General features: G+C 41.2%; 1 protein-coding gene across 2 annotated transcripts in view; it reads left to right on the top strand.

The window, feature by feature from the left end:
• The window catches only part of PRKCA (protein kinase C alpha), a 152,917-nt gene that overhangs the window by 83,265 nt on the left and 51,347 nt on the right, over positions 1-18,305 (top strand). For both annotated transcript variants that reach the window (XM_071451209.1, XM_071451207.1), the window contains exons 4-5: positions 12,241-12,352; positions 13,071-13,199. In XM_071451209.1, coding sequence (XP_071307310.1) covers positions 12,241-12,352; positions 13,071-13,199 — 241 coding nt within the window. The remainder of the gene's footprint in view (positions 1-12,240; positions 12,353-13,070; positions 13,200-18,305) is intronic.

Raw genomic sequence — 18,305 nt, 5'->3', positions numbered from 1 at the left:
ATGTTCTTACCCACAAAGTGATTTCTGAGAAATAAAAAGTAGGAATCCAAACTCGCCTTCCCTTTGTTGGGAGCACTGTGCCAGCAAAACGTTTCTGTGCAGGCTTCCTTCCAAACCCAGAGCCTTCAGTGGAATCTAGGAAGCTCCTTTACCATCAACAGCCTTGAGAAAAACACTCTCATTAAAGAAGGAGAAGGAAAAATGCTTATTACTGAAATTTGTGTCCATGGATTGGTTTTGGGATGGGCACGCTTGAAATAGCTGGGGGAGGAACTTGCCATGTTACTAAATGGTTTGGTGAAGCCTTTCTATATTTCCTTTTTTTTTCCCCTTTGAAGGGGGCAGAGTTAATTGCCAGACATAAAATATTTATAGATTTCATTATAAGTCATTGCTAAATGCTGTGAGGACTTTTCCTGGTGCTGTGAAGCAGTTCAGGCTCATCCAGCCTTGGGAGCAGCACGGTGATGGCAGCCCTGAGGAAATCCTTCTTCACTCCTCTGATGTGATTAAACAGCCCTTATTGTGTTCAGATTTTTGATTAGAAAACCTCAAAAGGGTCAAATTCGACTCAAGGGACAGATTTGTGTCAATTCTTATTTTTAATCTGAGTGTGCCCTCAGCAAAACACTTTTCTCCCTGAGAGTGGCATCGAATTCTGGGTTTAAAGCACAAAGAGAGCTGCCAGATGTTGGTGGATCAGGAGCCCGTGCTTAAAAGCCTCTCCTTCTTTCAGGGGTTTTACTGTGCATCATGAACTTTTTTTTTTTCCAGTCTCAAGATTGTTTTCTGAATTTTTAATTGGCTAATAAATAGCAACTGCTACATTGGCATGGAGAAATGTTATGGGCCAGACAGCTTGGCTGGGATCTCTGCCATTGTAAGGTCAGGATCTGAGTGCTAAAGCATGTCAGAGCATCTTGCACATTCACTCTTAGCTGCCTATTTATGTTTTATACAGAGGAGTAGGATTAGTGACTTTCTACGAAGAGAAATACTGACTTCCCTATAGAAAAGATCCCAAATGTTCTAAAAATACCAATGAGTCTTGATGTCTGTATTCCTTGGTCTGCAAAATTTAATGTGCTTGAGTTACTTTTCTGAAGAAGGGTTATTTAGACATATGGAAAAACATCTGTTCCATGCAGAAATAAATAGTGTTTGAGTGGTTATACAATGTAAAAGACCATCCAAGGACTCTGTGCCTGAGCATCTCCCATGGTGTGATCATGGCTATGATTTATTGAGAGCAGTGTTTTTCACACTGAGCTGTACATTTGGAGATAAATACATTCGAATCAAACCCTTCAATCATTGATGGGATTTGTAGGTAGAGATCTCTCATGGAATTTTTTGTCTCTGGAGGACAAAATTCTGCCTGTGTGGTGAAATGTCTGCCTGGTTTATAGGTGGTAACGTTCATATCCATGAAAACACAGAGCTGAGATGCAGAACAGAACAGAGACATGGGGGTTTAAATTATGCATATTTTACCCTCCCTCCTGCCTTTATTTTGGTGCTTAACCAATGTATAAAATATCAGGCAAAAAATGAATTATTCAGTGAGTAACTTTGGAGGCAATTTGCTCGGGTGTTTCAGATTCATGTCTGTCTAATAAAGTTTGTCAAAGGGAAAGCAGCAGGCCACCCCACAGGTTCTTGTGTGAGCAAGCTGTTGAGTTGTGAAATTCTGACTGATTCTGAACCAAAAATTTCTCAGATTTTTCAAAAATCACTTGTTTTGCTTTTTTTTTTTTTTTTTTCCCCTCAGTTCAGCACTGTGTTGCCATTGCACCAGAATAAACAGATGGGTCATTTTGTAAAGGGCAAGAAAATTTTAAAATGTATTTATTAGCTTGTGTGTGATTGAAACATCAATGCAGGATTCCATTTTATCTGGAGGATGTCCAGAAAAAAAACAATCAATGTGCCAGTTCTTAACTTGCTATAGAGGTTAAGGAGAGATGCAGAGCTCTGGGGAGTGTCTCAGGAGATGTTCCCTGATTTTGTGTAATTCCCTGGGACAGAGCAACTTCTCCTTGGATTTCCTTCTCACTGTGCAGGGAACACCCTCCTGCAGCACTCAGTTCCTACAAAGAAATCTGTACAGCAGTTAGTGGGGTTAGCTCCAGCTTTTGGAGCACATGTTGGTGTGTCTAGGGATGCTGTTTGGTAGCAATGCACCCAGACACAAAAATGTTTTTCCTTGGAGATCTCCTGGAGTGTGCAGCTGCTGCTGTGGGAGGTGGGAAGAAGAGAAGGAGCGATGTAAATAGGTGGGTAAGGGTTTAGTGAGAACAAGTAAGGTGTGCCTTTATAAATTGGTGGGTTCTGCAGCATTTTAGAGGGGAAAACGGAGGAGGAGTGGGAAATGTGAACCAGTTATTACTCAGGGCCTTGCATACAGAATCAGCTCAGAGGCAGCAGCTCAGCTGCATTCCCTACACGCCTTCACAGCGCCGCTCCCGCTGCGCTCTGGGGTTTTTTTGGCAAATAGTTTCAGGATTTTGGGCTGGAATCTATCACTTCATAATTGTAAAAACCTTCATTCAAACCACCTTAGAGAGGAGTAGCTGAGGGCATGTTCGCCTTTATAAATAAAAGCTGGAGTTTCTTTCGGTTTTGCCATTGGCTGCGGTCAGAAAGTTTGGGGCCACGTGTGGGATCTCAGCACATCGTTCCCGATGTCCAGAGATGCCAGGAGAACCCTTGGGGGTCTTGAAAATCCTGGAATGTTGCCAAGAGTGTTTGGTGGCTTGATTTTGATCCATCCACAGAAGTAACAAGAGTTTGAGGACAAGAGAATCACTTTAGAGTAAAAGGTGTAAAAGGGACACATTTAGAGGGTGAGATATAGACTTTAAGGTTTTTGGTACAGGGGGGTTATGGAGACAAGATGGAGGGATCAGGGCGTGTCTCGTCCTTCTTCTTTCTTCTTCTTGTCCTCCATCTCCTGTGATGATGTTGGCACTTGGGGATTGGTTTCTGGTGAAGGTGCACTTGCCAACATGGGTGAAAAGCATTGGGAAATAAAGGTAAATATCATGTACGTAGATTTTAGTATAAAAAGACATGACCGCCCTGTGGGTGGTCAGAGAGTGCCTGTGACTGCTTGCAGATCAGACCTCTGTTGGGCAGACAGAAAATTTTGTAGATAAGAAATAATAAACAATCTGAAGATCGAAAAGCTGAAGAGTCCAGACTCGTCCTTTGCATCGCGTGCCACCCAAGAACCACCCTACCCGTGTCGGGGCAGAGACAGACAGACAGACAGCCAAACCCGACAGCCACGAAGGCTCTTTCTGAAGCTTTAATTTGCCAGCAGTGAACTTCATTTAGGGCTGGGATTGCTTCCTAAAGGGTGGCTGGAGCCAGGCCCATTTCCCCCAGAATTCTTGGATCAGTGTTCATACAATTCCCTGGAGGAACAGCATCCAGCTCCAGCACATGTTGAATTGTTTGACCCAATGCCTCTGCCCTTGGGGTCACCACTTGGGCAGGGAAATGGGGCATTCCAGGTCATTTTTGTGATTTTCCTTTACCTCCTTTCATTTTCTCTTTAAGGAAATGAGAGATGGATGATATAAGTTCCAGCTGAGGATAATGAGGAAAACCAAAGTTGTATCATCTCTATCATAAGCAAGTTGGCCAGTAATGAAATATTTAAGAAATGATGGGAAGGTCTTGTACTCAAACATATTGAAATATTTAGGGAGTGATGAGAAATTATTGTACAGAAATATTAATGTAGAATAGTTCTCATGCAGCCTGATGTCACACAATTAAGACTTTATCATTGCACCCAGCCCCATTGCAGATCCATTGGAAAGCACAGAAACTGTAATTTGGAATTACAATCCAAATGTATATTGGATGTAAATGTAAAAGTAAAAGTATATACAATATTCCAAATTACAATCCACTGTAATTTGGAATATTGGACAATTGACCATATGGAGAAATAGCAATACTCTTCTATACAGCAGGAATTTATTAAAATTACTTCTTGCTTCTGATCAGTTTAACCTGTATTTTGTAATATGTATTCAAGGTGTAAAGAGTGCTCTGTGTTGAAAAGTGTACCTGTTCAACAAATTAATTAACAAAATTAAATTAAATTAATTAACAAAATTAAATTGCAAAATTATAAAGCCAGTAAATGGGGGGGTTTAAGACACAGGCAGTCTCTGGTTTTCTAGAATTCCTTTTGAATCCAGATCCCTGGATTTCATCTTTAGGAAATGATCTGTACACAGTAACAGGATGGTGAGTTGTATCTGAAACAAACTCTCTACCCTTTCTCCTAGTCCTGAATAATTTTCTAACAGGATCTTTTGTTTGTGCACTTTCTGTAATTATACTGCAGTTTCTTCATTAAAAAAGAATGAAGAAAAAATAGCCAGTAAACACCGAGTCCCTTCCGGATTTATGTGTCTTGCTAGTAATTAGGAAATTACAAATCCCTGGGAGTAGAGTCATGCAGATCTTCTTTCTCCCTTTGCCAACTCAATCAGTTCTGTTCTATACTAGAAGAACATGAACAAAAGGCAGCAATCAAAATCAGTTGATTCAATGACCACCTGTTTCTTTTAATTAAAAATAATAATTTTCTGTGAATTCCAGGAGGGGACTGAAAATTCTGCCTTTGAATCATTTTGAACTCTGCTCACGTTGTGCTCTTCTGTACAATTACAGAGAAGAGACAGTTGATTGAAAAATTTCAATTTTCTTTAAAGACAGTTTTTTTTTCTGTTTGTGTACTTTCTTAATTCTCTTTAGAGTAATAAAGAGTAAAAGTGGTTTTATTAACACAAGAGGAAAAGAGATTTTTGTTGTCATTTTTTGCTGGGGTGTCATTTATAATCATGAAAGACTTTTTTTCCTTCTCCAGCACTTGAGAATCATTCTTCATTTCTGAATGTCATCCCAACCCTCGAGGCCAGGGAGCAATGGCTGGATTTTGAACTTGCTGTGCTGCAGCTGCTTTCAGGTGCTGAGGCACAGCAGGGTTTGCAAAGGCTAAATAATCTGTATTTTTGCTATTTTTGCTTAGTCTTTATTTCCCTATCCTACCAGTACCTTACACTGTTACTGTAGAGTTGAATATAACTCTGTTTATGCTCTGAACACCTCCCAGTATGTTCAGGTTTGCCATCCTGCAGGTGTCCCTGGATTGAATGAATGAATGAATGAATTCTCCAAGTTATTCCTTTGAGTCACTCTGAACTTCACATTCTGCCTGGAGGAAGATTCCTGGAAAGAGCCTGGGTGTAATTCCTCACCAAGGAGGAAAGCACACTCATGCCATTCCTTCCTCCTCCACTGCAGGAAGGAGCTCTTGGTGTGTCAGCCTGAAAAAAAATTTATTTGGGTGCTTGGCAAGTGGATTTGGAGCTCTGGGGAGGAGAAACCCCATGAACCAAACCCTGCTGATTTCCCCCACTTTGAGCCCAGTTTGGCCTCAGGAGTCTCAGGGATCCCAGCCAGCCTCAGCCCTTCTGGGATATTTTTGATTTTGAGGCAATAGAGGTCTGATTTTGAGGTCTGATCCTTTATTTCACTTTTCTGAAAGCAATAAAACTTCTCTGCAGCTTTGAGAGGGAAAACATCAAACAAGCTTAAAGCATTTCTAAGCATTTCTACATTCTGTATTAATCATTCCCAAGAGTCTCAGATTCTCTTTGCTCCCATCTCACTCAGCCAGGGAAGAACAAACCTGGTGAGCAGTTAAACAAGGACTTTTTCCTCTTCCTTGCTCCTGAACTATCCTATTTTAAACCCTGGGAGTTATTTCCAGTAGACACATCTGGTTCCTTGGCTCTTGAGGCTTCAAACCTGAAGCTGTTTTCTTGAATTAACATGCAGAGCAAATCACCAGTCAATATTTTTGTTTTCTCAGTGCAGAAATAAATAGCAAACAGAGGAAAACGTCTCAGGCAGGTGTGGTATCTGAGCAGGATCCTGGATATTGTAGTCACTGCTTGGAAGGTGTTTAGAAAAACTGGAGACCTCCAGAACTGAGAGGGAAATCTTGCCTGAGGACAGTGTGGGCTGAATGTAGGATTTGGCTCTGTACAGAGCAAACCACACTCAAACATATTCTCAAGTATGTTTTATTAACTTGGTGTTCACTTGGGGATGGTGGAGCTGTTTTAAGGGAAATATCTGCAGTACAAATTGCAGTGGTTTCATGGATCTGCTGCAGCACATCCACGCTGCTGAAGATCTTGGGAGGGGGGACAAAGGAAGATGTGGGGTTCAGTGGTGCTGTCACAGCAGGGAATGGTTAAAGGCTGTGTTTTCAAGTGGGGAAAACACCTGCCAATCCTTCTGGGCTTTTCCCTTGCTAAAGAGGAACAGTGACCTCCTGTCTCTTGTAACCATTTGTGAGCTGTTTTGCATATATGGAATATATTGTCACCCCTGTTTTCAGTAGAAACACAAACATGCCACAATTTGTGCTACTGACATTCAGGAATTACTTTTTTCTTTTGTCTAAGTGAAGTAGTTTAAAAGTGTTGAGCTTCTTTTTCCTGTACACCTTTTAAATTAGTAACTACATATATATTTTTATATATATGAAATTTTGACTGGGGATGAAGAATAATCTTGTGGTTCTGTTATGGAAATACAGTATGGAAATTTGGGTACATTTGCATTTGTTTACACAAAATTGTTCTTTGTTGTAGTTAGGCCCTGATACAACCTGAGGACCTCACAACTCATCTGCAGAACTCCTCTAAGTTTTTTTTGTAATGAAAAATATAATTCTCTGTTTCTCTGAAAATGTTTTTACACTTGCACTTTTGCATTTTCTGCTTCTTCATGATCACAAAAATAGCTGTTCAGGTAGGGAAAAAAATCCTTTCACCAACCATAGGCAATTTTTAATAAGTTAATCTTATCTCCTGCCTAACACCTTGTTAACACTCATGTGTTGGCATTGTGACTGAAAATGGTCCTTTTTCCTCACTCCTCAGTCACCAGCCCAGGCTCTGGCACTGACAGGTCACAGAGCCACAGAATGGTTTGGGTTGGAGGGGACCTTAAAGCTCACCCAGTGCCACCCCAGCCATGGCAGGGACACTTCCACTGTCCCAGGCTGCTCCCAGCCCCAGTGTCCAGCCTGGCCTTGGGCACTGCCAGGGATCCAGGGGCAGCCCCAGCTGCTCTGGGCACCTGTGCCAGGGCCTGCCCACCCTCACAGCCAGCAATTCCTTCCCAGTATCCCATCCAACCCTGCCCTCTGGCAGTGGAAGCCATTCCCTGTGTCCTGTCCCTCCATCCCTGTCCCCAGTCCCTGTGCAGCTCTCCTGGAGCCCCTGCAAGGGGCTCTGAGGTTTCCCTGGATCCTTCTCCTCTCCAGGTGAGCACCCCCAGCTCTCCCAGCCCTGGAGCCTCCTCTGGGCTCTCTCCAGCAGCTCCAGCTCCTCCCTGTGCTGGGGCAGGGCTGAGGCAGCTCTGCAGGTGGGGTCTCACTGCTGGGCAGGGTGGATCCTTGGCCCTGCTAACACAGTTATTGGCCCAGCCAAGCTGCATCCCCTGAAAAGAGCTCCCAAGCAATAAAAAATCTGATATAAAACCTCCAGTGCTGCACCGTCACACAGAGTGGGATTTGGATGTTTTCAAATTAAAGGCAATGTGGTGATTTAATGCCTGCAGAATTATAGCAGGTTCAGTGTTGCTATCAGGGGGAATAAAACCCTGCTCAGAAGGGAGCTTTTAGGCAGAGCTGTGAGCTGGAATGCTCCTGAGCTGTTCTGTGCTGTGGAAGGCACAGTGTGACATGTGCTGTTGGTTAACCATGCACTTTCAATTATTGCCCACCCCCGCCTCAGAGGCACAGAAACCACGGAATGATTCCTCACAGGGGGGTGCTTTCCACTGCTGTTCAATAAAGGAAATGGGCTCGTTTGTGCTAAACAAAGGGAGAAGGCAGGGATGGTGGCAGGGGGGCAGGATGGGTCTCAAGGCAGTAGATAGATGGAAAAATGTGTGGGGTTTGGGGAGATGCCTCTGTGTTCTTCTGCTTCCCTCTGCTGGAGTGTGGCAGGATTCCTGGCTGAAGCCCTCTGAGCTCTCTGGACAAGTCATTTCTGCAAGCTCATTATTTATTTTGTTTCTGCTCCACTTGTGGGTTTTTCAGGCATTCACCTGGTGCCAGTGAGGGCAGCCCTCTCTTGGTGGGTCCCTCGCTCTGTAATCACATCTCAGCTTTGAGACTGATGGATAATATTCTGATTTTTGCAGAGCTGTGTGGGGTGTAGATGCCTGCTTCATCTTTATAGGGATGCTGCACCCATGTGGGTCATTGCAGGCTCTGAAACCCCAGTCTATTAGAAAGCATACAAATGCAGGGCTAAATGTTTGCCAATCAAAGGTTTTTCAAAGAAAAATATCTAAATGTCTGTGATGTCAATTGCCCAGGAGTTTTTATCCCATTTAATTACACTGTATTGCATTAAGTTGTACTTACTAAAATGGAGGACTGGAGAATGCACATTTTAGCAGGAAGATAACACAAAGTTTAATAGAGCACATCATCCATCACTGCTGAGCAAGTCCTTCCCCACTGCTTTCCCAATGCCACTTTCCCCCCTCAGAACTTTGATGGATTGTGGAAACAGAAGTAGGTTTTCCCTTTAGAGTTTCACAATTAATCTGTGCCAAGTTTAATGCAAAGTTCAATTCTCTTGCAAATAGCAGCCATTATTTGGCAGTTCATCTGTCAGATCCTGGCTTGGCTCCCTGTGTTTACTACAAAATGGGGCTGCCAGCTCAGCTTTGGAGTTATTGAAACTTTACATTGATGAAAAAGGGATATTTGAAGAAAATTTACAGGATATTTCCTTTAGCTCCATAGTTTGCCTTTAGCCAAAGAAATGCTAAGGAAAACATGATTTCCTCTATGATGCACATAAGTTCATTAATGCATATTTAATACTGCTAAGTATGAACCTGTATTAACAACTGATAAAATAATTGCTGTTAATAGAAGCAATTACAGCTGGCAATGTAGTAATTATTATTAATATGATTGCTTATAATTTAATATGAGGTATAGATTCAAGGGTAGTTCTGAGTGCCTGAGAAATCCTCGTAAATATGGAAATAAGATGAAAAGTTTTGTCATCTGTGATGGGTGGATAATGATGTCTTGGCTTTCTCTAGATGGTCTTGGGCTTGCTTCCTAAATAAGAATACCTTCTGGACTTCAAGTTACCAAAAAAAAAAACCAAACCAAAAAAAAACCAAACCAAAAAAACATGGGATTGAAGCAGAAAATAGGATAAAACACTGATGAAGAGTGTACTCTCTTATGTGGCAGGCTTTAAATGTTTTTTAGGACATTCTATTAAAGGGATCTTTAAAGAGAGATTTCCTACAAAGTTTCCAGTTCAGGAGTAGTTTTGGTACTATTTTCCATTGTCCTCTTCTTGTTATGAAGGACTTTGTGTGTGCATATAGAATAATAATAGCTAATAATAGTCAGAACATTTTGCTTCTCCTTAAAAAATCTAATTCATATCAAGATTGTTGATCTGAAAGGCCCCACAGAGGAATTTTCAAACAAGGAGAGAAAACTAAGATTCAGTACAGAAAGCAAACACTGATTCAAATTTTATACATTGAGTCCTGCAGGGCCAACTCCAAAGTTTGATCCAACTTGATTGATTTATTTATTAATGTGGCTGGGTTTTTTTGTTTTCTAAGAAAGCTTTTCCTGGGATTTTGCAGCCACACAGAGCTTTGTAGTCGGGCACTGAAGAGCAGCCCAGCCCTGTGCAGAGTGCAGAACATTGTCCTTACATGTCACAACATTTGTAAGCCACACACACCCCTGCTTAACTTAATTACAGGAACATGCCATTGCTTGGAATGAAATAATTTGGCAGTGTTCCATAATTTCAGTATAAAATGCAGGTTCAGTGTATTTAGTAGACATTGACTGCAATAATTTCCCATAGCTTGGAATGAAATTATTTGGTAGTGTTCCATAATTTCAGTCTAATACACAGATTCAATGTATTTAGTAGACATTGAATGTAATCATTTCCTTCCCCTCTATACCATTACTTTATACTCATAAATAGCACTTGTGCCAGATGTCAAACACAACTTCAAAACTCTGTTTATTCAGTGTCATTCTTAGGAACTGTGCCTTTTGTCCTTCTCAGCCACAGATATCTTACCAGAGTCATGTTTAAGTGGAGATATTTATAAGGCAACAAGTCCCCTTCTGTCATCTAAACAAAACAATTTAGGGAAGAATTAACTTCCCAACTGTGGTTTAAATTGTTTGGAAGGCACACAGTCAGTGAGCCACCAGAGAGCCCTTCTGCACAGCCACATTCCCATGACCCTGAGCCACCAGGCCTGTTGCTGAGCCTTTAATAAATAATGAAACAGATGTTCTCTGGAGCCCTGGCTGTCACTCCACTGAGGTTCACTGTGTTTACAAAATAAATACAGTTGGTAGCAGTTTGCATTTCGTGTCTCTGTTACAACGAGCAGAATTATTCAAATAGTTTCAATTTCAATTTGTAATGGAAATTCTTTACTTGTTTATCCTGGGTGCTCTGTGATTCCTTCCATACAGTGAAAAGTGGTTATAGATTCACTGCAAAACTCAGAATCAATACCAAAATGAATCCATATGAAGAATGTTACCAAAACATTTTTATCCCATTTAATTACACTGTATTGCATTAAGTTGTACTTACTAAAATGGAGGACTGGAGAATGCACATTTTAGCAGGAAGATAACACAAAGTTTAATAGAGCACATCATCCATCACTGCTGAGCAAGTCCTTCCCCACTGCTTTCCCAATGCCACTAAAAACCTTCACAAAGGGTAATATGGCAAAATAGTAAAATTTGAAGGTAATGTTTTGCCTTCTCATAGCCATATTTTGGTGAGAATTACTAAACAAAGCTCCCAAATTTCTTCAGAAAGCACTTACACTTGAGAGATCTTTTCATTTTGAGGAAAGAGTCAGCAGGTTTTCCCTTTTGACTAACATGCTGGGCTTCCCTTTTGATTTTTTGGAAAGCTTTGATAGGCAGGTAAATTTTAAAAATCAGTATAAGACAGTGTAACAGTTCTTAGCCAATACAAAGGTATAACACAAAATGTGGACAGAAGGGAAACATTTTAATTAATTGTTTTGCAGCTGTGTTTTCATTGAGGGTGTTTCAGCCCTGGCATTTCATGATTTCCAAAGTCTTTCTGAAAAGAATGTTAGCAAGGATGGATTTCAAACCCCAGTGTGGTTTTTAATGAAGACTCACTGCTCCCCCCAGTTTCTGCCCTAGGCTGTGCAAGGATGGTTCTGACTAAAGTGCAGCTGGAGCAGCTGGGAGGGGTCATAAAGGATTTGAGGATAAAGAGGGTGTGCACAGGACAGGGCCAAACCCACGTTGGCTTTGGCATTGCACATCTGGAGCTCTGCCATGAGCCTGGCATGGGTGAGCACATGGAAGATGTGGTTCTTCCTCTGAAATAAATGTTCCTGGTTTTCCAGAGGGGACCCTTACTCCTACAGAAACAGCAGATGCCTTTGGATGTGTCAAGTGTTTGAGTGATTTGGGTGTATTCCCTTTCACTGGGCCTAAATTAGGAAACATTGCCAAGCTGTTGGTGGCCTTAAAATGTCCTCACTCTTAAGTTTCTCTGCTCAAAAATCAGATGGGAGCAGCAATCTCTGTAAAATGTTTACCATGTGCCAAGTTAGAATTCGTTCCCTTTCATTCACAACAATAGAGATTATAAAGTTGCAGCATTTCAAGATGATCCCATCTGTAAAATCCTGATTTTACAGTCATTGGACTGTGTTCCAGATTAGCCCATGAACAGCTTCTTCCCAGTTCTCCTGCTGTATTTTGTGTCACATTTCAGAACAGTGACAATACCACTCTGTAATTAGTCTGTGAGTCTTCAGCCACAGACTGAACACTGCCATTAAACTTTATGTACATGAGCAGTCAGTAAATGAATTTTAATGTCCATAAATCATGGGAACAAGCCTGAGCTGACACATTTTTTCTTACAGCACCATAAAAAGGAGAATTAGGAACTGAGGCAATATGCCTGTGCCACTGAGGACAAGCTACACACTGAAACATATTTTCGTGCAGCATAATTTGCATAGCTGGAAAGCTTTTGGTATTTGAAGTAATAAATTAAAGGTGTGTCAATTTATCTTTCAGGACTTAGACTGTGTTTGCTTTTCCTGCAGGATCCCAGAAGCAAGCACAAGTTCAAGATCCACACCTATGGGAGCCCCACCTTCTGTGACCATTGTGGGTCCCTGCTCTACGGGCTCCTGCACCAGGGGATGAAATGTGACAGTGAGTGAAGGTTCCTTCTGCTGCCAAAGGCTGCTCTAGAAAGGGACTGGAAGCCCTGGATAGCAGCTTCTTACTTCATTTCTCTGGAAAATACAATTTCAAATGTCAGCTATTTATAGTGCTGTGGATATTTCAAGTGGATATTTCAGGATTATAATAACTTAGTAATTAAAATCACCTCTTCTGCTGAGAACATGGTGTACTCAGTTTGATGTGGCTGAAGAGCCTTTGTCATGGCAATTTTGAGAAAGCCTCTCTTTGGACTGTCTGGGTGAATGCACTCTCAAAGATTGGAATTTCAGTTCAGTTTGTAGTCAAGGGCTGGTGTTTTCCTTGTGTTTAATTTGTCTTGGAAGACTCCCACTATCAAAAACTAATAATCAATTAAACCTGCCTTCCTTCATTGCTGGCGTGAATGCTCTGTTTTCTTAGTCATATTCCCAGCAAGTCTTTATTCCATTTTCATTTCCCCCCCCTTGCACTTCATTAATGATATGTTTATCTTTCTGAAGTAGATGATTTTATTTTCTGTTGTATTAAACCTCTACAGAAAGTATTGCAAGATGGGAACCAGCCATGGCCTTTGGTTGAAAACCAGGCAGCTGTAATCTGAAAGTCTTGCCAAGAATTAAGCATTTAGTCTTAATTTTCACTTTTATTAAATTTTCACTAGATTTTTAGCTTCTCACGGGTGTCTGAACCATTTTTATGTCCACAGCCTGTGACATGAACGTTCACAAGCAATGTGTGATAAACGTCCCAAGCCTCTGTGGCATGGACCACACAGAGAAGAGAGGAAGGATTTATCTGAAGGCTGAAGTCACTGGTGACAAGCTGGAAGTTACAGGTAAACAGCTCATTTTGGAGTGTTTCAGGTTTTACAGATGTGTGATACACACTGTGAGTTTGTGCACCTTGGTCAGATCTTTGTGCAGTAAAGCTGCTGATGTAGAATTTCCTTCCAGAAGTGGGAGGATTTCATACAGCAGGGCTTTGGATTGAGAAACTCTATGAAGTTGTGTTCATAAAAATAAGTAGAAAAAAATAAATCTGTATAAACAGCTTTAAAAACTTGGAAATTTTAGCTAGAAAATTGCTATATTGTCAGTTTTCCTTGTCAGAAGCAGCCCAGCAGGATGAGTTGCTGCTCAGGAAGTCACCCATCATCTTCAGAGCATGAGAGATACACTAAACCTCCATCAGCTGAGGAGTTGTTTCCTGTATTTGAGAGTATTGAATAAACAAAGGCAACTGGGATTCAATCCCAAGCACTACTCCCAGTGAGTTGGAAAATAAAAAAGATAGTTCTCACATTCTGGAAGTTGAAGGTTACCAAGATGGGGAGGAGGCAGAGAAAGGAAGGATGGAAGGAGAGGGAGGGTGGCAGTTCCTTTTCTTGGAAGCATTTCTCTGGGGTTTGTGAATAACCTGTGCACACCCAGGTGTGCACACCCACACCCCCACAGACCCATCCCAAGCCTGGAATTCCAGAACACCCTCCATGAAACCAGAACAGAGCACAGGGCTTTTATTGCTGCCTGTTTGGTATTGTGAAAGGGAATTGATTTCAGGGGCAAAGTCACAGCAGGACAAAGTTGGAGGTTTCTTGGAACATCTCCTTTGCATAGAGAAAATCAGACCATCACTGAATTTTCATAGCTTCCAGACCCAGCAAACTCCCCTGCTGACATTATTCCTCCGTGGCTTTGTTCCCTCTAAATCCAAATACCTCCATATTCTCCTGTCAAAGCCTGTAAAATGCATTGAAAAGGAGAAGTTTGATAAAATTTAGTTAGAAAGGATCAGAATAGATCCCAAGTGATGCTTAATTGTGGCTTAACTTTTCAAAGAGCTTCCTGTCAACGTGGGAGGGGGAAATTTGTCCAAGGTACTGTCATTAGCAGAAGGTGGTTTCACTTAGTAATGAGGCGTTTCAGAGATGGTGATGCAGCTTCTAAAAGTAATTGTACCATGAGAGGGAATTAATTTAAAAATCATCCGAGTGACAAAATCTAATATTTGCTTTATTCTGGGCCGCTTTGCAGCAAGGCTCTTAAATATGGCTTCAACTTTCTGCAATAATGCACATAATGTGACAAATAACATGTGCTTATTTCCTGATGATTCAGTTGGTTTTTAATCCTTTTAGGGACAAAAACGTTTATCACAAGTCATTGTGGAACCAAGGCAGTGTAAAGTGATTATACAAACAAGGATTCTTTTAGTTCACACTTTTATTTGAAAAGGTCTTGTCTGAGAGGTGAACGTGGTAAAACTGTAACAGATATTTTACAGGTTTTCTCCACAGGCTCTTTTAGGTGTGAGTGTACTTGGCAAATGGCATTTCTATTGTGTTTATGAATAAAACATTTCCATCCCCCAATTAAGTAGGTTTCTGGACAACAAGAAGAATGTTTATTATAACTTTATTATGTATAAAACAATTGCAGTGCTGTTGTTGTGGTTGAGGTTTGTCAGCACTTCCAGAAATTACAATTGTCCTGAAAGCAAGCTGCTTTTTGTTTTGTTTTTTTTTAACATAAAAAATACCATATGGACTGAGCCAAAATGACATTTCAGGTGCCTTTTGTGTGTGTTTAACTGAAAAGGAAATTAGCAATTGCCACTTCATGGTCATATTACAAAATGCAAAAATATTCTCCTAGAATGCCATTGCTTCTGAAATACTTACTGACAAAATTTGTAAGGATTTGCAGTTCTCAGTGCTCCCAAGCACAACATCACTGCCTTTAGCTTTGGGAAAGGAGGTGAATGAAATGTCCAGGAGGTTTAGGAACAGCAGGAAAAATAATCAATGATTGACTTTTTGGTTTGAGCCTTTGTCTGCATCTTTTTCAGAGGAATTGCTCTGTAGGTGTTGAACTCCTCCAGCTGAATTCCTCAATATCCCTGCTCTGCATCCTGTCTGGGTTGTTAATTAGTTCCTGCTGATTCCTTCCCAGCCAGCCTTGATTGAATGCAAAACATTCCAAGCATTTGTGCTGCTGAAGGGGACCTGCCACTGGTGTTGGTGCAGCTCCAGGGGCGTCCCAGGCCTGCCAGCCCCACCAGGGCACAGCTGCAGGGTGGGGTCCTCTGGGGAATCCTGTTTGCATCTGTTCTTGACCTTTGGTTCATCTGGCACATCCCAATTTCTCTTTTCTTCTTTTGTGGTGCCTTTTGTTTCCAGTGCACACACACTGAGTGTTTTCCTGAGAACATGTTGGAAATAGGGCTGGGTTTTAATTCCCAGTGAATTCTAGGAAGGAGCTGCCCAGTGGCTCCCTCAGATTATTCACAATCTCCAACTTGGCAGCTTCTGAATGGAATTAATGGTGGGAATAATTCAGTCCTGTGTATAAACACATTTAATTCCAATTAGTGAAGTCAGATCTTCAACCCAGGTGCATCAGTGTGGACACCCAGGTTTTTCTGTGGGAACTGTAGAGGCTCTGCAGCACTTCTTCACAGAGGAGTTGGAATTTTGGATTGATATCCTGTGATATCAACTGATACCAGTGGTTGATTGATATCCTCTGCCATAACCTCACCATCTCCTCCAGGGCTGCTCAACCTGCCCCATTCAATGCTCATTTGTGCTGTAATTCTTAAACATCAGTGGTTTGTTTTCAATGGTTGAGTTACTTGCTTGAGAGTTGAGTTGAATATTAATAATTTATGGCACTTGCAGTACAGAAATGTGGTAGTTTTCTTTTTATAGAAACACTCTTGCATATTTCTGAAATCTCTGAGTTCGTGACCCTTTCACAGGTTGGATTGACATGGGGGGTTTGCTCTTAAGCATAGTAAAGTGCTTTTTGCTATTCTTAATCTCTGCTTTTTACACTGAATTTTCTTTATCCTGATGTGTGCTAAAAGTTTTTTCACTCTTACATTTACTCCTTGACCCATCTTATAATTTAGGGCTCTTCTGAGTGAGCTCGTAGGTGGTTAAATCACAGTTCTGATTTTTTTAACTTTATTTTTTGAATCATTTTTATAGTGAAAAAACAATAACCTTTGAGAGAAAAAATAACCCCATCTGGTGCACTGATCTATAAAATGCTGCCATGATATTGAGACTTTAAACTGAGACCTCTCAGGCACTGGAAGTTGGATGTGACAGCAGCTGACAGGGAGGATCTGCCCTCCTGACACTCATTTAGAGACAGGATGGTGGTGACTCTGATTAAAGCACATATAGGCACAGCCCAGAATTTCCAAGGGGGTTTTAACTGTGTTTTCCTAAGCTGTCAGAAAATCTGGTTTTATTCTTCAGTGGTGCTGCTGTTCTTTAAGAGCAGAGGAGAGCTGTGAGTGGTGCCTGCAGAGGTTGGGAGCACACAGGAGGCTCTGCAGCAATGATCTCCCCAGGAGCTCTGTGCTCCCCACTGGACATTTCCCAGATTTTTTATGAGTTCAGGAATGCTGAGCCATCCCCTGGCACTGCATATTAATGTCCTGTCATGCAGCTGGGGCAGGAGCCTGCACCCAGACAGGCTGGGGACACAAACTGCAGAGTTTTGGCACATTCCAAGATTTTCATCAAAATTGCTTCCTTAAAAGACCCCACCATGCACACTCTGATAATTTTATTTTTATTTTCTAGGTCAGTGGTAGTGTCTGTCTTAGTTAGCATTCATTTCATAGTATCTGCAGCTGATTTTAAAAGGGAACATAAATGAATATTCTGGCTGTTTGACCTGCTTTTAGTACCAAATCCCAAATAATTGTTTCCATGTGGGAGACATTTTAAACATCTCAAAAAACATGAATCTCATGGTTTGCTTCACTAATATCTTCTTTCTGACATTCCCAGAATCTGCAGGGTTGCTGCAGTCATTACAGGGAAAGCTGTGCCTTTAGCAACGCCAGCCCTGGTGACAGCTAAAAGCTTCCTTCCCACTTCAGTCATTAAATTCACTTTACCATGAAGAAACAGGCAATGCAAGGTGTTTAAAAAAAAACATTAATTTTTCAGTAATGGCCATCTGCATGCATCCAAAAATATTAACTAGATCCTATATGTTTATATAAGATAAGAATTAGAAATGTAACAGCCTGAAGCCTTTTCCAGATTATTTGATCCATCATGTGGTAAGATTTTTGTTTCATTAAGCAGCTGTCCTACCCAGTAGTGCATATATTTTAAGATGGTCTTTTTTGTAAAGATAATCTCCATTAAAACAAAAGTAGAATTGTTTCTAAGAGATTTCCAGGTGAACTTAAACCTGGAAAACCTATTGCAGACAGAAGAATGTAGGAAGAATTATTAGGGATGATGGCACATTTTTTGTTAGTTGGAGAGAATATCTCAATAAATACAGAGGAATCAAGTTTCATGCAACATTGGTTCATTTTTCTTCTTGTTCTAGACAAGGATATTGTTCAGCCCTTCCTTGTACATCACCTGTACAGTGCAGGTGCTCTTTCTGCTGCCATTTTTCAGGGCTCAGGCACTGGGCTTGGGAGGGATATAAAAAGAAATCTTCCCTGGCCAGGGGAGTAGTTATGGAATAGAGAAAAGTCTCATCTCTGAAAGCCCTTTTAGTGATGAAAAGCAGAGACTGAAAATTGCCTGGAAAGCAGGATTTGTTTCAGTCAGTCGTACCTGTGAGTCACAAGCACAGAAAGGAAGAGTTCAGTGAGTTTAAAGAAAATCTCCTAAAAATCTTCAGTGAAAGCTGAGCTTTGGAGGCAGCTTTGGGTTTTGCATGCAAAGATTACAAATCCAAAAATGGGAAGAAAGGCTATTTTCAGTTATAGGTAAATCTTTTAAGCTGTGATTGAGGAGTGCAGGAGGGTACTGGGGAGAAAGTTCCTTGGTTGGGAGTGCAAGATCTCTGTCCCTCACTGAGCCATCTGGAAACTGAGCAAATCAGAAAATCTGCACCAGAAACTTCTTCAGGAGGCAATGAGAATTTTGGAACAATTTAAGAATGCTTTTTTGTGA

This window comes from Agelaius tricolor, unplaced genomic scaffold, assembly GCF_023055355.1.
Source record: "Agelaius tricolor isolate 1412-34295 unplaced genomic scaffold, bAgeTri1.0.p SCAF_32, whole genome shotgun sequence".
NCBI classification, from domain to species: domain Eukaryota; kingdom Metazoa; phylum Chordata; class Aves; order Passeriformes; family Icteridae; genus Agelaius; species Agelaius tricolor.
The sequence above is the reverse complement of the archived record's forward strand: the minus strand, read 5'-3'. Positions and strand labels throughout refer to the sequence as shown.